The sequence below is a fragment of the Delphinapterus leucas genome, chromosome X (assembly GCF_059928025.1).
Source record: "Delphinapterus leucas isolate spDelLeu-1000000601 "Yukka" chromosome X, BTC_Dleu_Yukka2, whole genome shotgun sequence".
Taxonomy (NCBI): Eukaryota; Metazoa; Chordata; class Mammalia; order Artiodactyla; family Monodontidae; genus Delphinapterus; species Delphinapterus leucas.
Genome location: NC_143150.1, coordinates 90,634,712 through 90,660,171, shown reverse-complemented (window position 1 = coordinate 90,660,171; position 25,460 = coordinate 90,634,712). Strand labels below are relative to the sequence as shown.

Here is a 25,460-nt window from a genome sequence, read left to right as displayed (position 1 = left end):
CTGCATCCCACGCAGTGACCCAAAGCAGAATGACAGAGGTGTTGTGAGAAAACTGAAAAAGGAGGAGCAAGGGGTTTGGTGAAGGCTTCCCAGTGGGGCAGGCACCTGAGCTTAACCTTGAAAGATAAGCAGAAAGTTGACAGGCAAAAGCAGACAAATACAAAACAGACAAGTACAGGCAACTCTCCCCCATCCTTTATAATTCCAAGGTTAAAATAAGAGGAACACCACTCACTATTATAACTATTTCCACAAGTGCATTCAGAAGAGAAGCAGGTCACTTGGTTGGAAAGGAAGTAGAGGGAACTTCCCAGATGGTGATGCCAAAGCTGAGTCTTGAAGGGTGAGCAGGACTAAGCAAAAGAGAAGGACAAGCCTGAGCAAAGGCCTGGAATGTGGAAGCCCATGCTGGATTGACAAGAGAGTGACTATCCAGGATGTCCTGAGTGTTTGACACCTGGAGGGCCTGGGAAGAGGATTTGTCTATCACAGGAAAGTGGGGCCCTGTCATAGAGAACTTTGATGGGCACACCATAGAGTGGAGAACTGATTCTGAATACCCTGGGAATCCAGGGAAGATTCCCAAGGAGAATGGTGACATAATTTTTTCATCTGTGGCCCTTTGGGAAGACAACCCTGGAGGCAAAGTGGATTAGCCAGCCACATCTCAGAGGTGGGAGTTCATTATAATGTAAAATACAGGAAACCTGAACTAGGGCTTTGGAACTGGGGATGAAAGAAATCAGCAGTAAAGAGACAGGAGATATTGGAGAAGTAGGTCTGAAGTCAGAGGTGAAGAGCAAAACGCTGTCCGAGATTCTGTGAATGAGCCACAGTGATGAAAAATAACTCAAAGGGAGGTTAAAACATTAGCTGGGACAAAACAAGTAGTGCTTATAAACATTCACAGCCATAGAGAGGTAGTAATGCTTTCTTTCGAGCTCACAGACTGCTTCTTAGTTCAGCTCGAATTTCTCACCTCTTGCCCCAATCCCTAAACTGGATTTGATAAAAACTGTAAAGATTTAGCAGGGGATACTGTTGTAGTTTATCTTATGACAGGGCCGAAAGTAAGCTCATCACACGAGATGAATTGTGCCGAAGCACAGCAGTAGAGGGCTGCCGCTCGCTCAGGCAAAACAGCCCCGTCTATCCTGCTGTGATAGCTTTTATTAAAGCATTATCTACGTTTACATTTTAAGACTTGTTTTCTTAACATTTCAGAAATGCCAAAGCAGCAACCTACGTTTTTATTAATTATACAAGCAATAAGTGGCTTTCTTGAAAACATGCCGTGCTTCGTCCTTGAGCGCAAAAGCAGCACAAATTTCCCACCATTATTTTGATTATACTGAAGTAGCACAAGGACATTTCCTTGCGTTCCCACCAGTCTGATTATACTGAGGACATCTCATGGATCAGTGCCCAAAGCACTCAATGCTTCTTCGCAGGCCCCCGGTTTGCCGGGGTGGGGGGGGGGCTCAAAGCAATCAGGACTGTTCACAGCTCTGGCTTATTCGCATGCCCCCAGTTTGCCGGGCGGTGGGGGGCTCAAAGCGATCAGGAATGTTTGCAGTTCTGGCTTATTCGCCACCCCCTAGTTTGCTGGGGGGGCGGTTCATGGGTCACGTCTCCTTTCCATGTCCTCAGTTATTCCACTACAGGATACTGTCTTTAGAGGCTAGGCTCGAACCAGGACAATAGCTTCTTAACAGCAACATCTTAACATTTTTGAACTTTCCTTTTCTACATGATGATTAGTTAGATGCAACTCTAGTGTAAATTACAACATTTATTTGCTCTTATCTTCAAGGAATAATATGCAGCCAGGTAAATTGCAGTAATTTGCCACTTTGCAACAACACCAGGCAAGGCACCTGATCATCAGTGGCTACTGGACACTCTTGTGTGTCATGTGTAAGCTGGGCACTGCGCAACCAGTAGTGAGCAAGACCAACATTGTCCCTGCCTTCATTTCTAGTTGAGGAAGATGGGTGTGACAAAACAGGTGTGAGGGGTTCAGACAATGCCTCCATTTACTTCTTAATTTCAAGATTAAAATAAAAGAAACATTCTTGCTATATAATTATGTCCACAAATTCATTCAGAAGAGAGGCTGGTCATCCAGATGGAAAGGAAGCAGAGAGAGCTTCCCAGACGGTGATGCCAAAGCTGAGTCCTGAAAGGTGAGCAGTGTGATTGTAATCTTTCACAATGATAATGTTTTTTTCTATTTTACTTTTGTTTTACTTTTACTAATATATTTTTCTTTATTTTCATTTTACATCATTTTAATCCTGTATTATATAAGATTGGAATTTTTACATGTTCATGGTGAATCAAATCATCATAGAATGACCCTTTGAACCCCAATTAATACTTTTTGTCTTAGTATTTTTAGTCTGATATTAATATAATTGACCTTGCTTTATTTTGATTAGCATGTACCTGGCAAATTTCCTTCCATCCTTTTATTTCAAATGTTTCTGTATCCTTATGATTTGCCAGGTTTGGCATAAAAAGCATATGGCTAGACTTGTTAATTTTCATCCAAAATGACAATCTCTGACTTTAACTGGAGAGTTTACCCCATTAACAATTTTTTATTACTGATTATGTAATAAAGTATAAATTTCAAATATGAACTTATTACTACCTTCTTACATTTCTCTTTCTATTTTTCCTGCCTTTCCATAAATCTTTTTCTACTTTCTCGACTTCTAAAAGCTGATTTACTTGTTTTTCTTTGTTTTTCTCATTGCCTACCTCATGATTTAAACAGCAGATAGTAAAATGGTACTAATATGAAATTATTCAAAATAATTGGAAATGATAAAGGGATCAGTTTCCCTGCCACATACAATAATGCGGTGAAGATCACTCTGATGTGTGAAGCAGTGAGGCGCTGGTGTCAAAAGAAACAAGTGTATCCTTCATGGCGCACAGAACAGCGTGCACGTAACTATGGTTTCTCTGTAACCATTTGTTTCAAACTTTGGGCTGTACAGCAGCTCCGTTATTAAGGGTCTGGAGCAAGTGGAAACGCAGTACTTTCGGGAAGGGGTGGCGCTAAGGTCGATACCGGAGCGGAAGTCGCTTTGCTGCCGTTTTTACCTCAGCTGCCTTGAAGCTCTCCTCCGTGTAGCGCCTTCTGGGCGCTGAGGTATCTTGTGAGGGCTTTGAAGACGGAGGGGTGGGTGAGGGGGTCGTCGAAGGGGATTTGGGGGTTGATAATGGGTGTCTTTGGAGTCAGTATGGGGACTTGTTCGAATTTGAGTTGAGCGCTCAGATCATTATTTTCTGTCTTCTTATATTGTCAGCTGAGACCACAGATGGGTACGTATTGTTTTCGTTTTCGTTAAGCTCTAAGTATTTTCTAATTTCCGATATTATTATTTTTTTTACCAAGAGTTTAGAAATGCCTTTTCAATTTTCAAAAGCTAAGGCTTTTGTTTCTAACGCAACTTATCTGTGCCCTGTGTGATGCTTATTCATTGGAAAGTGTTCAGACTTCCTTTAAGACTAAGGCCAGGGTGAGTTTTTATTAATATTGCATCTGTAGCTCGAAACTAGTATGTGTTCTCTGGTTGATAACTGTCTTAACCAAAACGTGTGTATTCTTTGTGTGTGTGCTTGCTCTTTTAATCTTTGAGAGTAATGATTTGCGTGTGTGTGCAAATGCACGCAAACATTTAAAAACATTTGTACATTTATATATTTTAGTAGGCGTTACTGGGTTCAGGTAGGAGTAGTTTTCAGAATAAAGATTGTGAAATTATTCTAGGTGAGTGAGTCAGGGCAGACAGCGCACAGCGTGGCACGTGCAAGTGGGGGAGGGGGCAGGGCTTGGCATGGCTCAGCATGTGAGAGGTAAGGCAGAACAGAGTATGTACAGGAAGTGGGGAGGGGTCTATGAGGCTGAGAGTCTGGGAGGCGGGCAGGGCCTGGCAGCGCATGGGACCCACAGGGCTGGGAGCCTTAAGGCAAGACAGAGTGTGTCCAGGAAGGCAGAGTCAGGCATGTGGAGCCTGGAGAGACTAGGCAGAGTGGGCGGGACAGAAAGGTGGGCGGAGCATGTCTGAGGGGCTGGGCCGTCTGGGCAGAGGAGGCTTGTCTGGGACCATGGTGTAGGGCAAGCCGGGTAGCAGGTGTGTCCTGGAGGGTGGACAAGGCAGGCTGAGCCCTCTAAGTGTAAGGAGGTGGAGTCTAGCTTTTCTGGGTGGATATGCAGGGCCTTACGAATTCGACTGGGCAAGATGCCGCCAGATGGACTAGCCAAGTGTGTCTGGATAAGGTGGGCAAGCAGGGCCAGGTGGTGCCAGTCATTCCCAGGCAGGCAAGACCTAGTGTATCCAGGCAGGTGCTGTGGGCCCCAGCCACAGTGGCCAGAGGGTGAGGCCAGGAGTGTTGGGGCAGGGTGAGCCCATCCCCACCCACTTAGTGCTGACCCAGAGCCCTCCTTCTGTCAGCACAGGAGCGCTACTTATAATCCCTGGTCTCTGGTGAATCTAGGACACAGGGTGGTTGGGGGAATGGAGCTGGTGCGAGGGTCTGCCCGTCAGTTCTTAACTGTGATACTCTCAGAGACTTTGCCATAGTCCCCCTGACAACTGCTCACTCGATCACACCTGCCTCAACTACAGAAGTCTGAGCTGTCCCAGAAGTACCAGGTGGGGGCAATGCCATCGGCAGTAAAGGAGGCCATACACCAGCTGTTGTCTGAAAAGGACCTGCCTCAGTACTGAAGCTTATACCAGGACTTTTATATATGAGATTCTTGACAATCAAAGCCTGATGAGTGTATGGCAGGGCCCCTGCGTGGAAGGATAAGGACATTGAAGGCAGGGAGGCTCAGCAATGAAGAGAGTGGAGGCACGGAGTGTCCAGAGATCATCTAAGAAACAAATTGGGGAGACCTGTCAGCATTTTTCTAGCCTACAGCCCTGGATGAATGACACTGAGGACTTCCCATTCCTAGATTCTGCACTGCAGAAGCAGGCAATGGATACGAAGAAAAGGAAGAATTTGAAGAAAAAAGTGGAGTGGAAGGTGACAGAAATGGTGGAATGGGGGGCATGGAGGCAGAGGTTGGGGGCAGAATGCAAGGTAGTAGTACAGGGTTAGGGGGCTGACACTGATTCCCCTGCCCCTGCTTTGACCACTCTTGTCTCACAGAAGGAGAAGCAGCAGAAGCTCATGGAAAAGTCAGAAGACCCAGAGCAGTCAGATGCCGAGCACCCAACCTCACTGCGGCAGTGCCTGGGACCTGACTGTGTGCACCCCACCCGGCCAGGCTCCAAGTACTGCTCGGACGACTGTGGCATGAAGCTGGCAGCTGAGTGAGTGCACCTGGAGGTTAAGCAACAGGGAATAAAGTAGGGCATGATCTATGCCAGCTGTAAGTCCATCTACCCCGCTACCTATGTATCCTCCACCATTCGTCCACTCACCCACCTATCCATCCACCCTTACATCCACCGACCCGCTGAACCACCCATCCACGTTCCATCCACCAACCCACTCATTCACCCTCAACAGTCACTTACCCACCCAGCTGTCTAGCCATCCACCCAACCATCCACCATCCAAGCACGCATTCACCAACATTCACTCATCTACCATTCATTATCCTAAACATCCACCATTCGGTCACTCATCCATTTCTTCTTATTTTGATGCCTCCACATACGCATTCCATTCTTGCTGTCTCCCCTTCCAGCCGCATCTATGCGATCCTGCCCAAGCGCATCCAGCAGTGGCAGAAGAGCCCTTGCATTGCTGAGGAGCATGGCAAGAAAATGCTCGAGCGCATCCACCGTGAACAGCAGGACACCCACACCCGCCTGAAGGACATAGAGTGCCATTTCCATGAACTTGAGGCCATCATTCAGCGTGGCAAGCAGCAGCCTGTGTGCAAAGATGAAGAGGTGAGTGGGAATGCGTGGGGTGGAGCAGAAAGGTGCCTGATATCTTGCCCTGCCGTCCCCACCCTGCACTGCTTTACTGGCCCTTCTACTGTCCTATGCAGAGTGACAAACGTGGCAGGAACAGCGTCAACCTGCAGATCTTCTGTGTCTCCTGCGGGCAACCCATCAAAATGCAGGTTGCCTTGCGCCACATGGAGCACTGCTTCGCCAAGGTTGGAGCTTTGGCTGGGGGAAGATGGGGCAAGGATGTTTTTGACTGGTTGGGGTCCATGAGAAGGGGGCCAGGTTTGGTGCCCGGGTATTTGTTGTAGAAGAGAATACAACACACATCCATGGCTCTACCCATTTGTGCTTTTCTTCCATCCCCAGTAAAGGGGCCAAGATTTGGGCATCAGCCACTGGTGAGGGGGGGGACATGGCTGAGCAGACAGGAGCGTAGGGTCCACAGGGAGCAAATGTGTTGTTTGGGGCTTTTTCGTGGGAGGGTATGCAGTGTGTGTCTATAGTTCCTCCCATTTGTACTCTTTTTTCCCCAGTATGAGCGCAAATCGCCCTTCACGTCCATGTACCCCACTCGCATTGAGGGGTGAGTGTGAGTGCTACTCAGGGTCAAAGGCACGATGTGGACGAGGTCAGGAGCAGGGTGGGCAAGATCAAGGGCAGGATGTGGGTAGGCTCAGAGACAGAGGTGGGCAGATTAGCGGCAGGGTGTAGGTGGGGTTGGGGACAAAGTGTGGGCAGGGTTCAGGGTGGGACCACCCGCCTCCTGACCCTTAGCACCTCACTTTCACCTGTCCCCAGAGCCACAAGGCTCTTCTGTGATGTTTACGACCCACGGAGTAAGAGCTACTGTAAGCGACTCCAGGTGTTATGCCCTGAGCACTCGAAGGACCCCAAGGTGAGACTTTTCTTTCTCTACCTCATCGCCCTCCATTCCTCCCCTTCTCCCTACCTGACCACCTTCCTCTCGTCCTCCAGTGCTTGATTGCCTCCTATTCCTTCTTCCTTCTGCCTGACTGCCTTCATACCTCCTGACCAATCCCTATGTATCCCCTCCTCCTTTCCTGACCTCCCCTACATCCCCCTCCTCACTGCCCAATCACTTTCTAGTTTTACTTTTCTCTCTGCCTGTTCATTTATTCATAATCTCCTTGCCTAACCCCGCAGCCCAACATTTCTCTCTCCCTCTGCCTGACCAGCCTCCGTTCCTCTGCTCCTCACTGCATAACCATTCCCCATTCTTCCCTTCTCCTTGCTTGCTCATCTCCCTTCTTTTCCTAGCCCCTGCCTGACCACCCCACAATCCCCCCTCTCTCCCTGCATGGTTACCCTCAATTCCTCTCTTCTCACTTGCTGACTTCCTTCCATTCTTATTCTCCCTGCCTCACTTCCCCAATCGCCTTCTCACTGCTTGTCATCTCCTAAATCCCTTCTTCTTCCCTGTTTGATCAGCCCCCATCCCTTTCACCCTCCCAGCCTTATTCCTCACCTCCCCCATGCTTTACCAACCCTCATTCATCTACTTCTCCCTGCCAGACCTCCCCTCCATCCTTCCTCTCCTTCCTGTTTGACCTCTTTCTGTTCTTCCGTCCTTCCTGCCTGATCACCTCCATTCCTACATCCCTGCTTAACTTCTTCCTCCATTCTCCATGATTGATCATCCCCCTTTGGCCCCCTCGTCTTTACCTAATCACCGAATTCCTCTCTTCCCCCCTGCTAGGTCACCACTCCGCATTCCTCTCCTTCCTGCCTGCCTGCCCTCTCTTCCCCTCTTCCTTGCATCCTGCCTGCCTGATCACCCTCCATTTGCCACCCTTCACGTACCTCATCATCTTTCATTCTTCCCCACAGGTACCGGATGAAGAAGTGTGTGGTTGCCCACTAGTGAAAAACGTCTTTGAGCCCACCGATAATTTCTGTTGCCTCCCCAAACGCTTGTGCAATCACCACTACTGCTGGGAGAAGCTGAGACGCGCCGAGGTGGACCTAGAGCGCGTGCGCATGGTACGTACGTTACATGGTACGTTACATGGTATGCCCCTTAGGGGCTGAGAGGCGGGATGGAATCCTAGAAGCCCCTTCTCATGCTTGCCCCCCACAGTTGCTCAAGCTGGAAGAGCTGGTTGAGCAGGAGCACAAGGTGCGCACAGCCATGAAGAATCGGGCAGGGCTGCTGGCCCTGATGCTTCATCAGACAATCCAGCATGACCCGCTCACCACTGACCTACGCTCCAGAGTAGACAGCTGAGCTCTGCTCAGCTGAGGTCCTGTACTCAACACCCTGTGCAAGGGAGACACTCTACGAATTCCTCACACACCTGTTCCTCTAACATCTTTCTCAGGGCATCTCAGAGTTTCTCTGTGCTTCTCTGTTCCCCATTTAGTCTCCTGTCTCGGTCTACGCCTCCTTGAGGTGGGGTGGTCCTCAAAATCCCCCTCTTTCTGTCTGTTCCTGTACCCCCCGTCTCTTTCTTTCCTGAATCTGGGCGGGGCCAGGAGATCTGCCCTGCCCTCATCTCCCACCATCCAGAGTTTTGTTTAAAAACTTTAGAACAAGAGATTTTAATATCCTCTGGTGGCCCCTAAGCCGTTCTCTCTGGCCACAAACCCAATTCCGAACCTCCAGTGGTGGTGGGTGACAGTGCAGCTTTACTTGGGGGGTGGGCTACAGTGCACATTTGGGGGTGCCTGTGATGCCCACTGTGCTCGGTGCATCCTCTTCTGTCAACGGAGATGTGATCTTATGAAGGGAATGCCAGTGACTCTTGTTCTCCTAAGTCCCGCATCCCAGTCCATCAAATATGTGGTTGGCACCTGATTAAGTGTACCTTGACCAACTTCTGTATAATTGTTAATATTCCCCAGGCCAGAGGTGCTGGGGAAACGTTGCAATGGAGGGAATAGGTGAGTGTGGGATAGTCCTCCTTGGTGATTCCACTTTGGGACACTGAGGAGAGTTCAGGGTGTCATGGCAATTATGTCCCTGCCCCCACCCACCTTGTTCCACCCTTTACCATACCACGAGGTCCCAGCCTTTTCTGTCAGCCTTGGCCCCTGCCAGTCCAGTCCTGGTCTATCTGTCTCCCCCACAAACCTGCCCATCCTGTCCTGTCCTCCTCCTCCCACTACCCTGCTCTGGGTCTGCCCTTTCCAGCTGGCTCTGCCCATTTCAAGCCTATAGGGTTGCCGGAAGAGGACTGGGACCTCTGCCACATCTGCCTTTGCCAGCCCCAGCCAGGCCTCCTGTGCCAGTAGAGGTGTGTCAAGCAGTGCTGCCTGTGGGTACTGGTATGTCTCAAATGATGGACTTGAACTACTCTTCCTATTCTTTTTATATTCACGGGCCCCTTAGGGATATTTTCATTAATTTTCACTGTTACATTTTTCCCCGGGGACTCACATATTTCACCTAAATGTTCAAGTATGTTGCTCTAGACTTATACCTCATATTCCACGATAACTAGTATATTAGTTCTCTAATGCACTACGTATCTGGTGCAATATCTCCTTTTTTATTACTAGTATTGTACTTTTTTTTCTTTTAAACTTCATCAGATTTTCCAGGAGCTAAGCCATATAGTCAGTTATTAGAAAGGCTTACCCTTTTGTTTTATTTATACTCCCTAAATTTATATTTATATACTTTACTTAAGCTTTATGTACTTAAGCTTTTATTAACTGCCACCTTGATTTTTTTGTTTTGTGTTTCATTTTTCTATGTGTTTGCTTCATTTTGTTCTTTTTCTACCTTCTTGAGTCAAATTCCTAACGATTATTTTTTTGTTTCCCAGTCTTTTTTTTAATAGTAAAGGATTTGAGACTATACACTTTTTTCTAAATGTAGCTGTGTCTCATAAACTCTGGTATGAAAGGTGCAACTTCAGAATTGATTTCTCACTTTGATCCTAGCTATTGAGGAACGTTTCTTAGTTTCTAACTGGTTAAAGTAGTTTGGTTATCTTTTCTTTCTTTTTTTGTAATTATGGTTTTACTGTGATCAGAGAATGTAGCCTGTTGAATCTGAACTTGTAAACATTACTCAAGATTTTCTCTGTGGGCCAGATTACTCAATTGAATTTTGTAAAACTTTCATGGATATAAGAGAAGAAACTATATTCTCGGTTAGGTACAGATTACTCATTAGGACTTTTCAATCTAGTTTGAGGATTAACATTTCTTTACTCTGATTTTTTGTCTTTTTGTCTACTCCATCTGTTATATTATCAAAAGATAGAATAAATGTTATATTTTAAAACAAATTTCTCCTTATAGTTCTGTTTTTGGCAGGTGGGTGGGGGGATCCTAAAGTATATATCTTTGGCCATTTTTCACAATGCCACTATGTGTTTTCTTTGTTTTGCTTGTTGAGTCCTTTTGACCTTGAATTTACTTTGGTAAGTACATCATCACTGCTGCTTTTATTTTGCTGCCACTAATCTGGTGTGTCTTTGCCTAAACCTTTATTTTGCATTTTCCTCTTTGTTTAAGATATACTTCTTTTAACTGCATATAAGAGTATTTTTTGCTCTAATCCCACATTTGTGTCTTGAGGTTCAGTCCATTTAAATTTGTATAATGATGATAACCTTATTTTTTTGTATTATATTATGCTTATTATCAATTTTACTACTTCCTAAATATAACTTTCATTCTTTTCTCCTTCCTAACACCTTTATGACATTTCTGTTCAGTTTTGTCCCCCCCCCCATACCTCATTAGTTTGGTAATTTTTATGTTTACTAATTGTCCGGTTATATATTTGGTCCTCTCTAACAGGCATGATTTATGTTTTTTCTATTATTTGATCAGAATATAATTAACCTTTCTTGGTAGAGAAAGATACTCTATCCTCCATATCTGCCTCAGCAAGGTAGACAGTATTATTTCCGGATTTTTCTAGAAACATTTAAACTGCTTTTATGAGACTGTATTTTTCTTAGGTTAAGTCAATTCTGCTTCAAGAAAACTTACTTAACATTTTTATTCAAAGTCCCCAGTCACTTTATTTGTCATAATTTAACTATAGCTATATGAATGTGTACTTGAGGGTGTGTATTTTACCACAACAGTCATTGCTAACCATTGTCTTGCTCTGTTATTTTGAGATCTATCTTCTGATTTAGTATTCATTTATTTAGAATACTTCCTTTAGTGTTTTCCTCAAATAGAGTAAATTGGTAGAATAGTGTTCATATTATTTAATGTCTGAAGCTGTTTATTTCTCCATGGTCTATGGGAAGTAGCTTCTAAAATGGCTCCCAATGATCCTTGCCTCCTGGTATTCATGGCCTTGTGTAATTCCCTCCATTTGAGTAACTTGCTTCTAATCAATAGCATACCTTTAACACTGAGGAGATGCCACCTTCATGATTAGATTACAGGAGATTGTAGCTTCTGTCTTGCTAACAGGCTGTCTCCCTTGTTGGATTTAGTGAACCAACTTGCCATGTTGGGGAGGCCGTATAGCAGGGAACTGAGGGTGGCCTTTCACCAACAGTCGGTACGAAACTGAGGCTCCCAGTCCAACAGCCAAAATGAACTGAATCCTGTAAACAACCATATAAGTGAACTTGGAAGCAGATCCTTCCCCAGTTGAGCCATCAGATGAGGCCCCAAGCCTAGCTGAGACCTTGAATGCAGCCTCATGAGAGACCCTAAAACAGAGGACCAAGCTAAGCTGTGCCCAGATTCCAGACTCATATAAACTATGAGATAATACATGTGTGTTTTTTTAGGCCACTAAGTTTATGGGGATGTAGAGCCAGGCCATTAGGGACTGGAGGGTCAGTGGCTTTGTGAGGGACTTCTGGAATGAAAGCCATAACATCTTTCAGGAATGGTCAGTGTTTAGCTGCTCCGTAAGTCAGTTTTGGAAACTATGCGGGTCAGTAACTGGCAGTCTGGGAATACGGATGATTGGAAGCCGGCTGGGGGTGTGGCACTGGTGTGCCCATGTTGGGCATTATTCGAGGTTCCTGTGGTCATCATGGATTAATGATATGAGGAGCATGGGCCATGCCAGTGACCGGGGGACTTTGAAGTATCCTCTGGCAGTCCCTGTAGTCCAACCATAGGTGGCTTCTGCTGGTCAGTAAATGATTGGCAGCCAGAGGAATCAGGGGCATGGTCCCAGGGATTTGGGACCTCACGTGACCAGAGATCAACTTTCCTGAGTTCGTCAATCACTGGAGGACCTGGTGCACACCTGGTTTTCAGTGTCTAAGAAGTGGGTGGGGAGGGTGAGTTTGAGTTTTCATCTCTGTCAGAAGAGGGAGGACCAGGTAGGTTGCCCTGGATGTGCACTGAAACATGCAGAAGCTCAGTTTATGCACACAAGATGTTGTCTCCCCTCAGCCTGAGCACTTTGAAGACAATGGAAAATAGGAATATTGTTTATTGGGAGCCAACCCTGCATGGGGTTCAGAATCGCAGAGTGACAGGGACTTCCCTGGTGGTGCAGTGGTTAAGACTCTGCGCTCCCAATGTAGAGGGCATGGGTTTGATCCCTGGTTGGGGAAGATCCCACATGCCGCGTGGCTCGGCCAAAAAACAAAACAATCGCAGAATGACTGAGTATGGGCACTTGGCTTAAGTATTTCCTGGTCCTTCTGCTTGCTAGCAGTGTGACCTTGGGCAGCCGACTTCACCTCACTGTGCTTCAGCTGCTTCTACTGTCAAATGGTCCTAATGATGATCATCGTCAGGTAGCTGACACGGTTGCACTGAAAATTAAATCAGGTACCTGATATTGATCACCAGGGCCTCAGGGCAGAGGCAAATTCCAGACTTGATGTCCCTGAGACAGGTCACCATCTTCCTGCTGCATGAGCACCACGTGGCTGGTGTCCCACATCCAGAGCCCTTTCTGTTTCAGTGAAAAATGTGATGCAGCCGATGGAGGAAAGGTGAGATGGGAGGGTCAGCCCCACAGCCTAGAGGAGGGGGAGGCAGCTCCATGCAGGGTGTCTGCGAGCGAGGTCTGGGTCGGGGTGACCATCGGCCCCAGCCAGGGAGACGCTACCCCCTGATGCCCCGCACAGGCCCTTCAGTCCTCACTGGCTCTGTGCACATGCTCAGTTGATCCCCACCAGAGCTGCTTTCCCCCAGCACAATACTGTTAAATAAGCTATAGACCTAATTCAAATTTCACCATTTTTCCCACTAGTGTTCTTTTTGTTTCAAGATCTTCCCCAACCTTTGACTGTTCCTCTGTCTATCCTTGTCTTTAATGACCTTGACACTTTTGAAAGGTACAGTTCAGGTATTTTGTAGAATGTCTCTCAACTTAGGTTTGTCTGTTATTTTCTCATGATTAGATTGTGGTTTTGCATTTCAGCAAGAATGCCACAAAAATGTCCTCAGTGCACTTCATGAGGAGGTACGTGATGTCGATGTTAACCTCGATCATTTGGTTAAGGTAATATCTGCTGGTTTCTCCATTGTAAAGTTTCTATTTTTCGCATTGTACTTAATAAATACCTTGGGGAAGATACTTTGAGACTATGCAAATATTCTGTTTCTATTCAATCTTTTGCCCACTAATTTTAGCATTTATCAGTGGATCTTGCCTACAACAATTATTACCGTGGTGTTTGCCCAATAGTGGTTTTGTATTTCCTTCATTCCTTCTACATTTATTAATTGGGATTGTTCTCTAAGAAAGAGCTGTCCCTCCCCTCTCACTTATTTATTGTTTTTTTATTCACTTTTTAATTTATATCAGTATGGACTCATGGATATTTATTTTATTCTCTGGGTTATCCTCCAATACAGTAGCCCCTCCTTATCCGCAGTTTAGTTTTCCGCAGTTTCAGTTACCCATGGTCAAATGTGGTCCAAAAATATTAAATGGAAAATTCCAGAAACCAACAATTTATAAGTTTTAAAATTGTGTGCCATTCTGAGTGGTGTGATTAAATCTCCCGCCATCCCGCTTCGTCCTGCCTGGGGCTGTGAATCATCCCTTCATCCAGTGTATCCCACCCGTTTGTTGCAATATAGCAGTGATTGTGTTCAAGTAACCATTATTTTACTTAATAATGGCCCCAAAGTGCAGGAGTAGTGATGCTGGCAGTTTGGCTATTCTCTACTGTGCCTAATTTATAAATTAAACTTTATCATAGGTATGTATGTGTATAGGGAAAAATAGTATGTATAAGGTTCGGTACAATATGGGGTTTCAGGCATCCATTGGGGATCTTGGAACATATCCCCCATGGATAAGGGGTGAGCTACTGAACTAGCATTATTTATTGTGTTGCTCACATTGTCCCAGCTGTGGCCATTGGGAGCTCCTTCAGGTTGGCTCCTGTGTCCTTTTTTTTATTGTTTAAATAAACTTTAAAAAATCTACAATAGCTTTCGATTTATAGAAAAGTCTCAGAGATAGTTTTCCCTATCGTTAACATCCTACATTGCTATGGTATGTTTGTCACAACTAAGGAACCAACATTGGTACATTACTGTTAACTAAACTACACACTTTATTTGCATTTCTTTGCTTTTAAACTAATGTTTTTTTTTTCTGTTGCAGGATCTCATCCAGGACACCACATTACATTTATTCATCATGTCTCTTTGGCTTCCCCTAGACTGTGAGTTTCTCAAACTTTCCTTGTTTGTGATGACCTTGACAGTTTTTAGGAGTACTGGTCAAGTGATTGATAGAACATTCTTCAGTTGGTTTTATCTGACATTTTTCTCATTACCAGACTAGGGTTTGAGATTTTGGGAAGAATACCACAGAAGTGAAGTGCCATTCTCATCACTTCATATCAGGGGTACATGCTATTAACCTGACTTATCCCCAATAATGTTAACCTTGATCACTGCCTTGGCAGAGGTTTGCCAGCTTTCTCTACTATAAAGTTACGCCCCACCCCCTTTCTATACTCCACTCTTAGGAAGCAAGTCACTAAGCACACCCAGGGATGGGGAGAGGATGTTAACCACTACCTCCTGGACGGGGAAATATCTACACACATTATTTGAAATTCTCCAAGTTATCTGTCTCATCTCTCCCATTTATTAATTTATTCAATCATGTATTTATATCAGTATGGACTTATGGATATTCATTTTTATTTCATGGGTTATAATCCAATACTATTGTTTATGTTTTGTTGCTCAGATTTCTAGCTTTGGCCATTAGGAGCTCCTCTGGGTTGGCTTCTGTATCTTTTTGACACGCCCTGCCTTTTTTGAGTACGTTCTTACTTTTTGGCACCACAAGATGTTTCAGGTTCATCTTGTAGTTTCCCTGCTCCAGCCCTGGACTCAACCACTTCTCCAAGAAGCCCTAACTCCTTTTATTGGAGAATGGTATTGAGAAACAGGATCTGGGCACTAAATGTGCTCACTGACTAGTCAGAACACTCCAGTGTTACCTAGTATATTCTTAGAGCCCAATCAAGAGACAGAAATCACACAGGAGTTTGAAGAGAGCATGTTTAATATAAGTAATTAACTATAACAGGGAATTGGAGTAATGGGAGATTGGCTACTAAGAGGTAAAGAGCACTCCAAAGAATAGCAAATATAGGGAGTAGCCTTTATCCCTAGTGCTGAGATAAAGCACCTGAGAAAGAGGCCACTCCCCATCTCTCCACCCCGACTTAGAATTTGATCTAATTGGAAAGGGCACGACCAAGACCCATTGGATGGCAGAGAAGTTTGCTGAGCTCGTTGGCAGGGCTTGATGGAAGTCTGCCCTCTGGGATGACGGAGGAAGACGTTTATGGGATGTGCCACATGCTATGGCCGCTGGGTGCTGCTGTCCACCTAGGGATGCACTGCAGAAGCCATGGGTGCTGCAGGAACTTGGTGAGAGCAGCACACCAGAACTAGGAAGAGAAGTCTCTTCCTCCTCCAGTGTCTTTCTATGCCCTCTACTGATAACTGAAATACTTAGGCTAATTTCTTTCCTTTCCCATCCTCTTCAGTGCCGTTATACTATTCATTTTTAATATAGGTATGTTCATTTGTTAGCTTATATGTCATTTAGGGTTCACCCCACAGTGTAGTTAATTTTAATTTTTTTGGAGGATGTGAAACAGTATGGTTTCATGAGTCAAAGCTACACAAAAAGGTATATTCAGAGAAGCGTCACTTATCTCCTTGTCCCTACTATCCTGTCCCTTTCCCACCCATCCCCTGTGGGTAAGTGAGCTCTTTAGTTTCAAGTGTATCCTCCTGTATTTCTTTTGCAAGGACATGTATGTCTTCTTATATCCCCTTCTTTCTAGACACTCTTTAAAGCTTCACTTTCTTCATTTAACAATATGAAATCATTCCATATCCATTCATAGTCTTCCTTTTGTTGGAGATCTTTAAGGTGGATTTCTAGATGTAGGATTGCTGACTCAAGAGGTAAGAACAAATGTAGTTTAGTTAGATATTACCCAATTCCTCGCCAGAAGGATCGAACCAGTTTGTGTTCCCAACAGAAATATACTACAGTGCTTTTCTCCCCACAGCCTCACCAACATAATATATTGTCACACTTTTAATTTTTACCAGTCTGATAGATGAGACATGGCGTCTCGGTGTTATTTTAATGTGCATTTTGCTGATTGTAAGTAAGCTAGAACTTTAAAAATATATTTGGTGGCCATCGTACATCTCTTTCTCTTTTTGTGAATTACCTGTTCATGTCTTCCCATTTTTTAAATTTGTTTTTTATTAAAGTATAGTTGATTCACAATGTTGTGTTAATTTCTGCTGTACAGCAGTGATTCAGTTATACATATACATGCATTCTTTTTTAAATATTTTTTTCCATTGTTTATCCATTCCATATATAATAGCTTGCATATGCTAACCCCAACACCCTACTCCATCCCTCCCCCACCCTCCATCCCCCTTGGAAACCACAAGTCTGTTTTCTACGTCTGTGAGTCTGTTTCTGTTTCGTAGATGCATTCGTGTCATGTTTTAGATTTCATATATAAGTGATATCATGTGGTGTTTGTCTTTCTCTTTCTGACTTACTGCACTCAGTATGATAATCTCTAGTTGCATCCCTGTTGCTGAAAATGGCATTATCTCATTCTTTTTGATGGCTGAGTAGTATTCTATTGTATATATGTACCACATCTTCTTTATCCATTCATCTGTCAATGGACATTTAGGTTGCTCCCACATTTTTAAAATGAGGTTTTTAGGCCCATGTTTCTCAATTTTTAAGAGCTCTTTATATCAGGGATCAGCAAACTAGAACCCATAGGCCAAATCTGGCCCACCACCAGTTTTTATAAATAAAGTTTTATTGAAACACAGCCACACTCATTTGTTTACATATTGTCTATGCTGCTTTCACACTACCCCTGCAGAGTTGGTAGTGTAGATTGAGTCAATTCTTTTCATTCTTTTTTTTTAAAGAATTTACCAAGCGTAATAAATTAGAGGTGAAGTCACAACAAAAGAATTTATGGCGTCCAAAAAAATTCACAAGTAGAAGATTCCTTCTATCAACTTCTCAGAGTCCCATGAGCTCTCCCCTGGCCTCTGAAAGATGGGTTTTACCAAAATCTGGTTTACACTGAACTTTTCAGGTATATATGATCTGAAAAGAAAGAAGTATCTGATAAGAACCTGCCTGGTGCTCCTTCCTTGTTGCAGCCCTTCTTTGTGTAAGTGATCAGAATCAGGTCCAAGTGACACAGAACCAAGCATGACATATCACACCAAACACCATTTCCTGTCCAACCAATTCTCATCTCTCTCCAGTAATGAAGAGGTGGACGTTCTTCTTGGACTGCAGCATCTGTGCAGCCCGCTCCACCCCGACCACAGCAGCCAACCTCTGGGCATCGTACTTGGAGTAGAGGACGTGCAGGTCCAGGCAGCTTCCTCTCCTCTGGTGGTGGCTTGCAGCATGTTACAGACTTCACTGTAGCAGTGGGGATATGTTGGCAGTTCATAGAAAATCAGGTTCCTGATGCCTTTTATTGTGTATCTTTTGTAGAAATGGAAGCGCTCTGTGAGGAGCAGGAACTGCTGCTCTCCTTGAAGGAAGAAGTCTCTGGCCCTGGAGACACCAGACTTCTGGGCGTACTCGCAGATATGAGTGAAGTTCACTTCCTCCTTCTTGAAATAATTTTGGAGATGCACAAAGTCAAAATAGGAGGGGACATAGATAAGCGTGTGAGACATGACTGCATCACGATACTGAGGCAAAATCTTGTTGACGAAAAAGTTAAACCTGGCATCAATCACTGAAGCTAGGTTTTCAGCTTCCATCCTCTGGAAGACATGTGGGAGCTGCACCAGGACATGACTGATGCAGCCTGTCATCGGGACGTTCCTCACAGCCACCTGGCCTTGCACATTGACACAGTATTTGATGAACACAGAGTTGATCTGGGCATCCTGCAGGGCCCCAGACAGCAGCGTCTGACGATAGTACTTGGACCAATTATTGAGGCTCCACATGCGCACTCGAGAAAAGTCCACCCCATGTGAGTCCAAGGGCAGTAGGTCCATGTGGTTCATCAAATGCAAGACATGCTCCCAGTTCTGCATCAGGTAAATGTCAGCTTGATCAATGATGAGAAGCTCAATAGAAGACAGAAAGTCAAAATCTCTCTTCTTCTCTCCTCCACCACCAATGATGGTCCTCAAGCCCAGAGGGGAGGCAATGAGGATGTCTGACGAATAGAAGGGGGCATAAAGTCGGATGCTTCTCTGCAGTATTGCCACTCCAGTCGTGAAGTGGTCATCGATGTTGCCGACAAATACAGCTTCATAATCCTCAGGCCTCTTCAGGTTGGGTGGTCTCTCCTCGGGATCTGAGCCATACTCTCCATTAAACCTCTTTTTGTTGCTTACAATTATTTTCTTCTTGCTGTCGCCCTCAAGAAGACTGATGAAGAGCTGTACCACCCGCAAAGCAGCTTCCCGGAATGGCACCACTATCAGCACCTTGGGCCTCGTTAGCCCTTGGTCCCTGAAGTCATCATCATCACCCACCCCAGGTCTCTGGCTTCGGCGTCTGCTGTTGTTGGTAAGCACCTGGGCATTGGCTTTGAGGACGTGATTTATCACATGCAGGCAGTACACGTGGCGGATCTCTTCCCCATTCTTCAGGGCAGTCCTTTCTGGGTAGAACAGGTCCCGGTAAGAATTCATAATTAAGAAGAGCTCTTTCTGGAGGGGTGTGAAGGGGCTACTTGAATTTGGGGGACCAGAGAGGAACTGGCTGTTGGTCTTGATCCAGGTGGATTCCAGAGGCTTCTGGAGATGAAGTGACTTTAAGTCAATGTCCTTTGGGGGTTTAAAGGTTTCCGGTTTCCAACTGTCGAAACCTGGATGAAAAGACAAGCTGGCCCAGGATGGGCCATTTTAGCTGGTGGGTAGTTTTGGGATTTGTGGCAACAGCCTGGATTTCTTTTTCTTTCAGTTCTTTGTTTACATGTTGTGCAAATGGATCTTGTAATGCTTTCAGAGAACAGTTGCCTTCTCTTTCCTCTTCGAGAAAGTTGGTTTCTAGGCTGAAGAGTGACTCATGTTTTGCATCTGTAAACTCCTCTGGGGATTCCTCTGATGTGCCAGGTGGCCCGTGCCCATCTTTTCCCTTAGGGTCAGCAGGTAAGGCCGCATTCTTCTGCATGTCAGTAGACGCTGCTGCCGTCTCTTCCTCCACACTGATGTCACTATCGCCATCTTCAAGATTCATTTCTGTCTCATCTATAACACGGTCTTCTTCCTCTTCCTCCTCCTCATCTTCCTCGGAAACATCCTTTAATGTGGCAAGTAGTCTGTTGTAACCAGAAACTTGTTCTGGTTCACTCTCTGCTTCACTTTCAGAACTTGAAGTATCTAAACTCTCTGACAGTTGACAAGTCTGTGGTTTTGCTTCCTTTCTGGAAACCCTTGGAAGGTGGAAAACAGAAGTTCAATGTTTTGAAATAAAAGATTTGGTAAAGCTGTCTTCTCTTGTAACTTAGAAAGAAGATCAGTGGACGAAAGCAGTTCAGGAGCTTGTAGTTCTAAAGAAGTCGTGATCAAGTGGGGTTTATTCCAGAGACGCAAGGATAGTTCAACATCAGCCCGTGAGGCTTGTCTGCTCACCCGCCGGGGTGGGCGGGGCTGGGAGCTCAATTCTTTTCATTCTTGTTTCTTTATTCTGCTCTGTGGTAGTTATTTCCACTATTTTATCTTCCAGGTCACTTATCTGTTCTTCTGCCTCAGTTATTCTGCTATTGATTCCTTCTAGAGAATTTTGTATTTCATTTATTGTGTTGTTCATCATTGTTTCTTTGCGCTTTAATTCTTCTAGGTCCTTGTTAAACGTTTCTTGTATTTTCTCCATTCTATTTCCAAGATTTTGGATCATCTTTACTATCATTACTCTGAATTCTTTTTCAGGTAGACTGCCTATTTCCTCTTCATTTGTTAGGTCTGGTGGGTTTTTACCTTGCTCCTTCATCTGCTGTGTATATCTCTGTCTTCTCATTTTGCTTAACTTACTGTGTTTGCAGGCTGCAGGTTCGTAGTTCCCGTTGTTTTTGGTGTCTGCCCCCAGTGGCTAAGGTTGGTTCAGTGGGTTGTGCGGGCTTCCTGGTGGGGGGGACTGGTGCCTGTGTTCTTGTGGATGAGGCTGGATCTTGTCTTTCTGGTGGGCAGGACCGTGTCCGGTGGTGTTTTGGGGTGTCTGTGACCTTATTATGATTTTAGGCAGCCTCTCTGCTAATGGGTGGGGTTGTGTTCCTGCCTTGCTAGTTGTAGGGTGTCCAGCACTGTAGCTTGCTGGTTGTTGAATGGAGCTGGCTCTTAGCTTTGAGATGGAGATCTCCGGGAGAGCTTTCACCGTTTGATATTACGTGGAGCTGGGAGGTCTCTGGTGGTCCAATGTCCTGATCTTGGCTTTCCCACCTCAGAGGCACAGGCCTGACACTTGGCTGGAGCACCAAGATCCTGTCAGCCACACGGCTCAGAATTAAAGGGAGAAAGAAAAAGAAAGAAAGAGAGAGAGAGCGAGAGAGAGAGAGGGAGAGAGGGAGGGAGGCAGGGAAGGAGGGGGGGAGGGAGGAAGAAAGAGGGACAGAGAGAGAGAAAGAAGGAAAGAAAGAAAGAGAGAAGGGAAGGAAGGAGAAAAGAAAGAAAAAATAAAATAAAGTTATTAAAATAAAGAAATATTAAAAATTTTTAAAGAAAGAAAGAAGAGAGCAGCCAAACCAAGAAAACAAATCCACCAATGATATGAAGCCCTAAAAGCTATACTAAAAACAAAACCAAAAGCAAAAAATAACGGACAGACAGAACCCTAGGACAAATGGTAAAAGCAAAGCTATACAAACAAAATCACACAAAGGATACACATACACACTCACAAAAGGAGAAAAAGGAAAAAAATATATATATATATAAAAAGGAAGAGAGTAACGAAATCAATAAAGATATCTACCAATGATAATAAACTCTAAATACTAAACTAAGATAAACATAAAACCAGAAACAAATTAGATGCAGAAAGCAAACTCCAAGTCTACAGTTGTTCCCAAGGTCCACTACCTCAATTTTGGCATGATTTGTTGTCTATTCAGGTATTCCAGAGATGCAAGTTGATTGTGAAGATTTAATCCACTGCTCCTGAGGCTGCTGGGAGAAATTTCCCTTTCTCTTATTTTTTACATGGCTCCTGGGGTTCGGCTTTGGATTTGGCCCCACGTCTGCATGTAGGTCGCCTGAGGGTGTCTGTTCTTCGCTCAGACAGTTTAGGGTTAAAGTAGCAGCTGATTCGGGGGCTCTGGCTCACTCGAGCCAGGGGGAGGGAGGGGTACAGAATGCGGGGCAAACCTGTGGTGGCAGAGGCCGGCGTGACATTGCAACAGCCTGAGGCGCGCTGTGTGTTCTCCTGGGAAAGTTGTCCCTGGATCCCGGGACCCTGGCAGTGGCGGGCTGCACAGGCTCCCGGGAGAGGAGGTGTGGATAGTGACCTGTGCTTGCACACAGGCTTCTTGGTGGCTGCAGCAGCAGCCTTAGCGTCTCATGCCCGTCTCTCACGTCCACACTGATAGCTGCGGCTCACGCTTGTCTCTGGAGCTCGTTTAGGCGGTGCTCTGAATCCCCTCTCCTTGCGCACCCCCAAACAATGGTCCTCCAATACTTCTAGGTAGGTCTCTGGACCTGCTGTGGCACTGTGGGGCCAGCTCAGACTCTGATCTGGCCTTACTCCTGCATGTACTTGTCTCCAAAGTCCACAGTTGCCCCCAAAGTCCACAGTCTCGATTGTGGGAACACTCGTTTTCTCTTCGGATATTTCACAGATTCAGGTTTTACCAAGCCAATTGCAGGGGTTTAATCCGCTGCTCCTGTGGCTGCACGGAGAGATTTCCCTTTCTCTTCTTTGGTCGCACAGCCCCTGGAGTTCACCTTTGGTTTTGGCCCTTCCTCTGCCTGTCAGCCACCCTCAGGCATCTGTTCCTGCCCAGCCAAGAGGAGTGAAAGCAGAGGCTGATTAGGGCTCACTTGCTCACTCAGGCCGGGGAGAGGGAGGGATACAGCTGTCACAGTTGGGGTGTGTGGGGAGTGCCTGCAGTGGCAGAGGCCAGTAGGAAGTTGCTACAGCCTGAGGCATGCCATGCATTCTCCCAGGGAAGTTGGCCCCAGATAATGGGACCCTTGGCAGTGGTGGGCAGCACAGGCTCCCAGGAGGGTGTGGGCAGTGACCTGCACTTGCTCTCAGGACCCTCGGCGGCAGCCGTCGCACCCGCCTCTGGGATCCTAGGTAGCAGCTGCGGCTCGCATGGGTGATGCCCTGCTGTCTGTGAGTGCATGTAGGTAGAAGCTCCTATGGTGGGATTGCCCCTCTCCTTGAGCACCCTGCAACAATGGTCTCTTGCCTCTCAGGAAGGCCTAGGCTTTTTCCCAGACTCCCTCAGTTGTGGTGCACTAGCCCCCTTCAGGCTGTGTTCACGCAGCCAACCCCAGTCCTCTCCCTGGGGTCTTACCTCCGAAGCCTGAGCCTCAGTGCCCAGCCGCCACCTGCCCTGAACAGACAAAGCATCTCAGGCTGGGGAGTGCTGGTTGGCACCAATCCTCTGTGCGGGGTTCTCTCTGCTTTGCCCTCCGCACCCCGTTGCTGTGCTCTCTTGCATGGCTCCGAAGCTTCCGCCCGGCCACCCCCCATCTCCGCCAGTGAATGGGCTTCCTAGTGTGTGGAAACTTTTCCTCCTTCACGGCTCCCTCCCAGAGGGGCAAGTCCTGTCCCTATTCTTTTGTCTCTGTTTTTTTCTTTTTTCTTTTGCCCTACCCAGCTACGTGGAGATTTTCTTGCCTTTTTGTAAGTCTGAGGTCTTCTGCCAGCGTTCAGTAGGTGTTCTGTAGGAGTTGTTCCATGTGTAGATGTATTTTAGATGTATTTGTGGGGAGGAAGGTGATCTCCATGTCTTACTCCCCTGCCATCTTGAAGGTCCTCCTGGAAGTTTTATATTTTTTAATTACAGATTCAATTTCACTTCTAGTGATCAGTCTGTTCAAACTGTGTTTCTGCTTGACTCTGTCTTGGCAGGCTGTATGTTTCTAGAAATTTGTCCATTTCTTCTAGGTTGTCCAATTTGTTGGCATATAACTGTTCACAGTATTCTCTTATGATTTTTTTTTTTTTTTTTTTTTTTTTTTTTTTTGCGGTACGCGGGTCTCTCACTGTTGTGGCCTCTCCCGTTGTGGAGCACACGCTCCGGACGGGCAGGCTCAGCGGCCATGGCTCACGGGCCCAGCCGCTCCGTGGCATGTGGGATCTTCCCGGACCGGGGCACGAACCTGTGTCCCCTGCATCGGCAGGCGGACTCTCAACCCCTGTGCCACCAGGGAAGCCCTCTCTTATGATTTTTTAAATCTCTGTGATATCATTATTATCTCTCTTCTTTCATTTCTTATTTTGTTTATTTGGGTCCTCTCTCTTTTCTTCTTTGTGAGCCTGGCTAAAAGTTTATCAGTTTCATTATCCTTTTTAACACCCAGCTCTTGGTTTCATTTACCTTTTTGGTTTTTTTATCTCTATTTTATTTACTTCCTCTCTGATCTTTATTATTTCCTTCCTACTTCTGACTTTGGGCTTTGTGTGTTCTTCTTTTTCTAATTCTTTTATGTGGTAGGCTAGGTTGTTTAGTTGAGATTTTTCTTATTTCTTGTGAATGGTCTGTACTGCTATGAACTGATTTTGCTGCATCCCACAGATTTTGGAAAATTGTGTTTTCATTTTCATTTGTCTTGAGGTATTTTCTGATTTCCTCTTTGATTTCATTGTTGACTTTTTTTTTAATAGCATGTTGTTTAGTCTCCACGTGTTTGTTCTTTCCCCCTTTTTCTTTCTGTAGTTATTTTCTAGCTTTGTGCCTTTGTGGTCAGAAAAGATACTTGAAGTAATTTCTATCCTCGTAAATTTGTTGAGGCTTGTTTTGTGACTTAGTATGTGATCTATCCTGGAGAGCGTTCCATTTGCACCTGAAAAGAATGTGTATTCTGCTTTCTTTGAACGTAGTGCCCTGTAGATATCAATTAAGTCCAACTGGTCTATTGTGTCATTTAGGACCTCTATTGCTTTATTGATTTTCTGTCTCAGTGATCTGCCCGTTGATGTCAGTGGGGTGTTAAAGTCTCCTACTCTTATTGTACTATTGTCAATTTCTTCCTTTATGTCTGTCAGTATTTGCTTTACATATTTAGGTGCTCCTGTATTGGGCACATATATGTTAACGAGTGTAGTATCCTCTTCTTCTATTGATCCCTTTGTCATTATATAATGCCCTTCTTTGTCTTTCATTATAGCCTTTGTTTTAAAGTGTATTTTGATACGAGTATTGCTAGCCCTGCTTTCTTGTCATTTCCATTTGCACAAAATAACTTTTTCCATCCCCTCACTTTCATTCTGTGTGTGTTTTCTCACCCTGAAGTCTCTTGTAGGCAGCATATTGAAGGGTCTTGTTTTTTTATCCAGTCAGCCACCCTGTTTTGTTTGGAGTATTTAGTCCATTGAGATTTAAAGTAATTATTGATAGGTATGTATTTATTACCATTTAATTCCTTGTTTTCTCATTTTTTTGTAGTTCTTTGTTCATTTCTTTTTCTTTTTGTGGTTTGATGATTTTCTTTTGTAGTATGCCTGAGTTCCTTTCTTTTTGTTTTTTTGCGTATCTATTGTTGATTTTTGATTTGTGGTTACCGTGGGATTCATATATGTTGACCCATAATTGTATCTACTTGCTATAAACTGATAATCATTTAAGTTCACACACATTCTAAAAGATGTACATTTTTTACTTCCCTCCCCCACAATTTGTGATTTTGATGTTCTACTTTACATGTTCATGCTTATCCTTTTGCTGTTAATTGTAGTTACAATTGCTTTTACAAATATTTTTGGATTGTTTTTTAATCTATGTACTGGCTTATTTAAGTGATCATCAATCCTTTTATATATTTGCCTTTCCTATTGTGATTTTTCCTTTCCAATAGATTCTTGCTTCTTTTCTTTTTAGAGAAAACTCTTCAATAATTCTTTTAGGGAGGTTAATATTGCTGAATTCCTTT

At 44.9% G+C, this 25,460-nt stretch overlaps 1 protein-coding gene and 1 pseudogene across 1 annotated transcript; one reads left to right on the top strand and one right to left on the bottom strand.

The window, feature by feature from the left end:
- Positions 1-4,256: 4,256 nt before the first annotated feature.
- Positions 4,257-8,175, top strand: LOC149744333 (CXXC-type zinc finger protein 1-like). The gene is made up of 9 exons (XM_089904933.1): positions 4,257-4,294; positions 4,979-5,087; positions 5,176-5,339; positions 5,720-5,927; positions 6,029-6,139; positions 6,464-6,513; positions 6,729-6,825; positions 7,779-7,931; positions 8,029-8,175. Exons 1-9 carry the CDS (start codon positions 4,257-4,259, stop codon positions 8,173-8,175), a joined length of 1,077 nt encoding a protein of 358 aa, XP_089761059.1.
- Positions 8,176-16,797: 8,622 nt separating this feature from the next.
- LOC149744332 (U3 small nucleolar RNA-associated protein 25 homolog pseudogene) lies at positions 16,798-19,812 on the bottom strand (annotated as a pseudogene).
- Between the last annotated feature and the right edge of the window lie 5,648 nt (positions 19,813-25,460).

Bases quoted from the DNA above. Each gene is read 5' to 3' on its own strand.
- LOC149744333 (XM_089904933.1), top strand. From the start codon at position 4,257: ATGCCGCCAGATGGACTAGCCAAGTGTGTCTGGATAAG. The intron at 4,295-4,978 runs GTGGGCAAGCAG...TCCCATTCCTAG, and splicing joins GCCAAGTGTGTCTGGATAAG to ATTCTGCACTGCAGAAGCAG. The intron at 6,140-6,463 runs GTTGGAGCTTTG...TTTTTTCCCCAG, and splicing joins TGGAGCACTGCTTCGCCAAG to TATGAGCGCAAATCGCCCTT.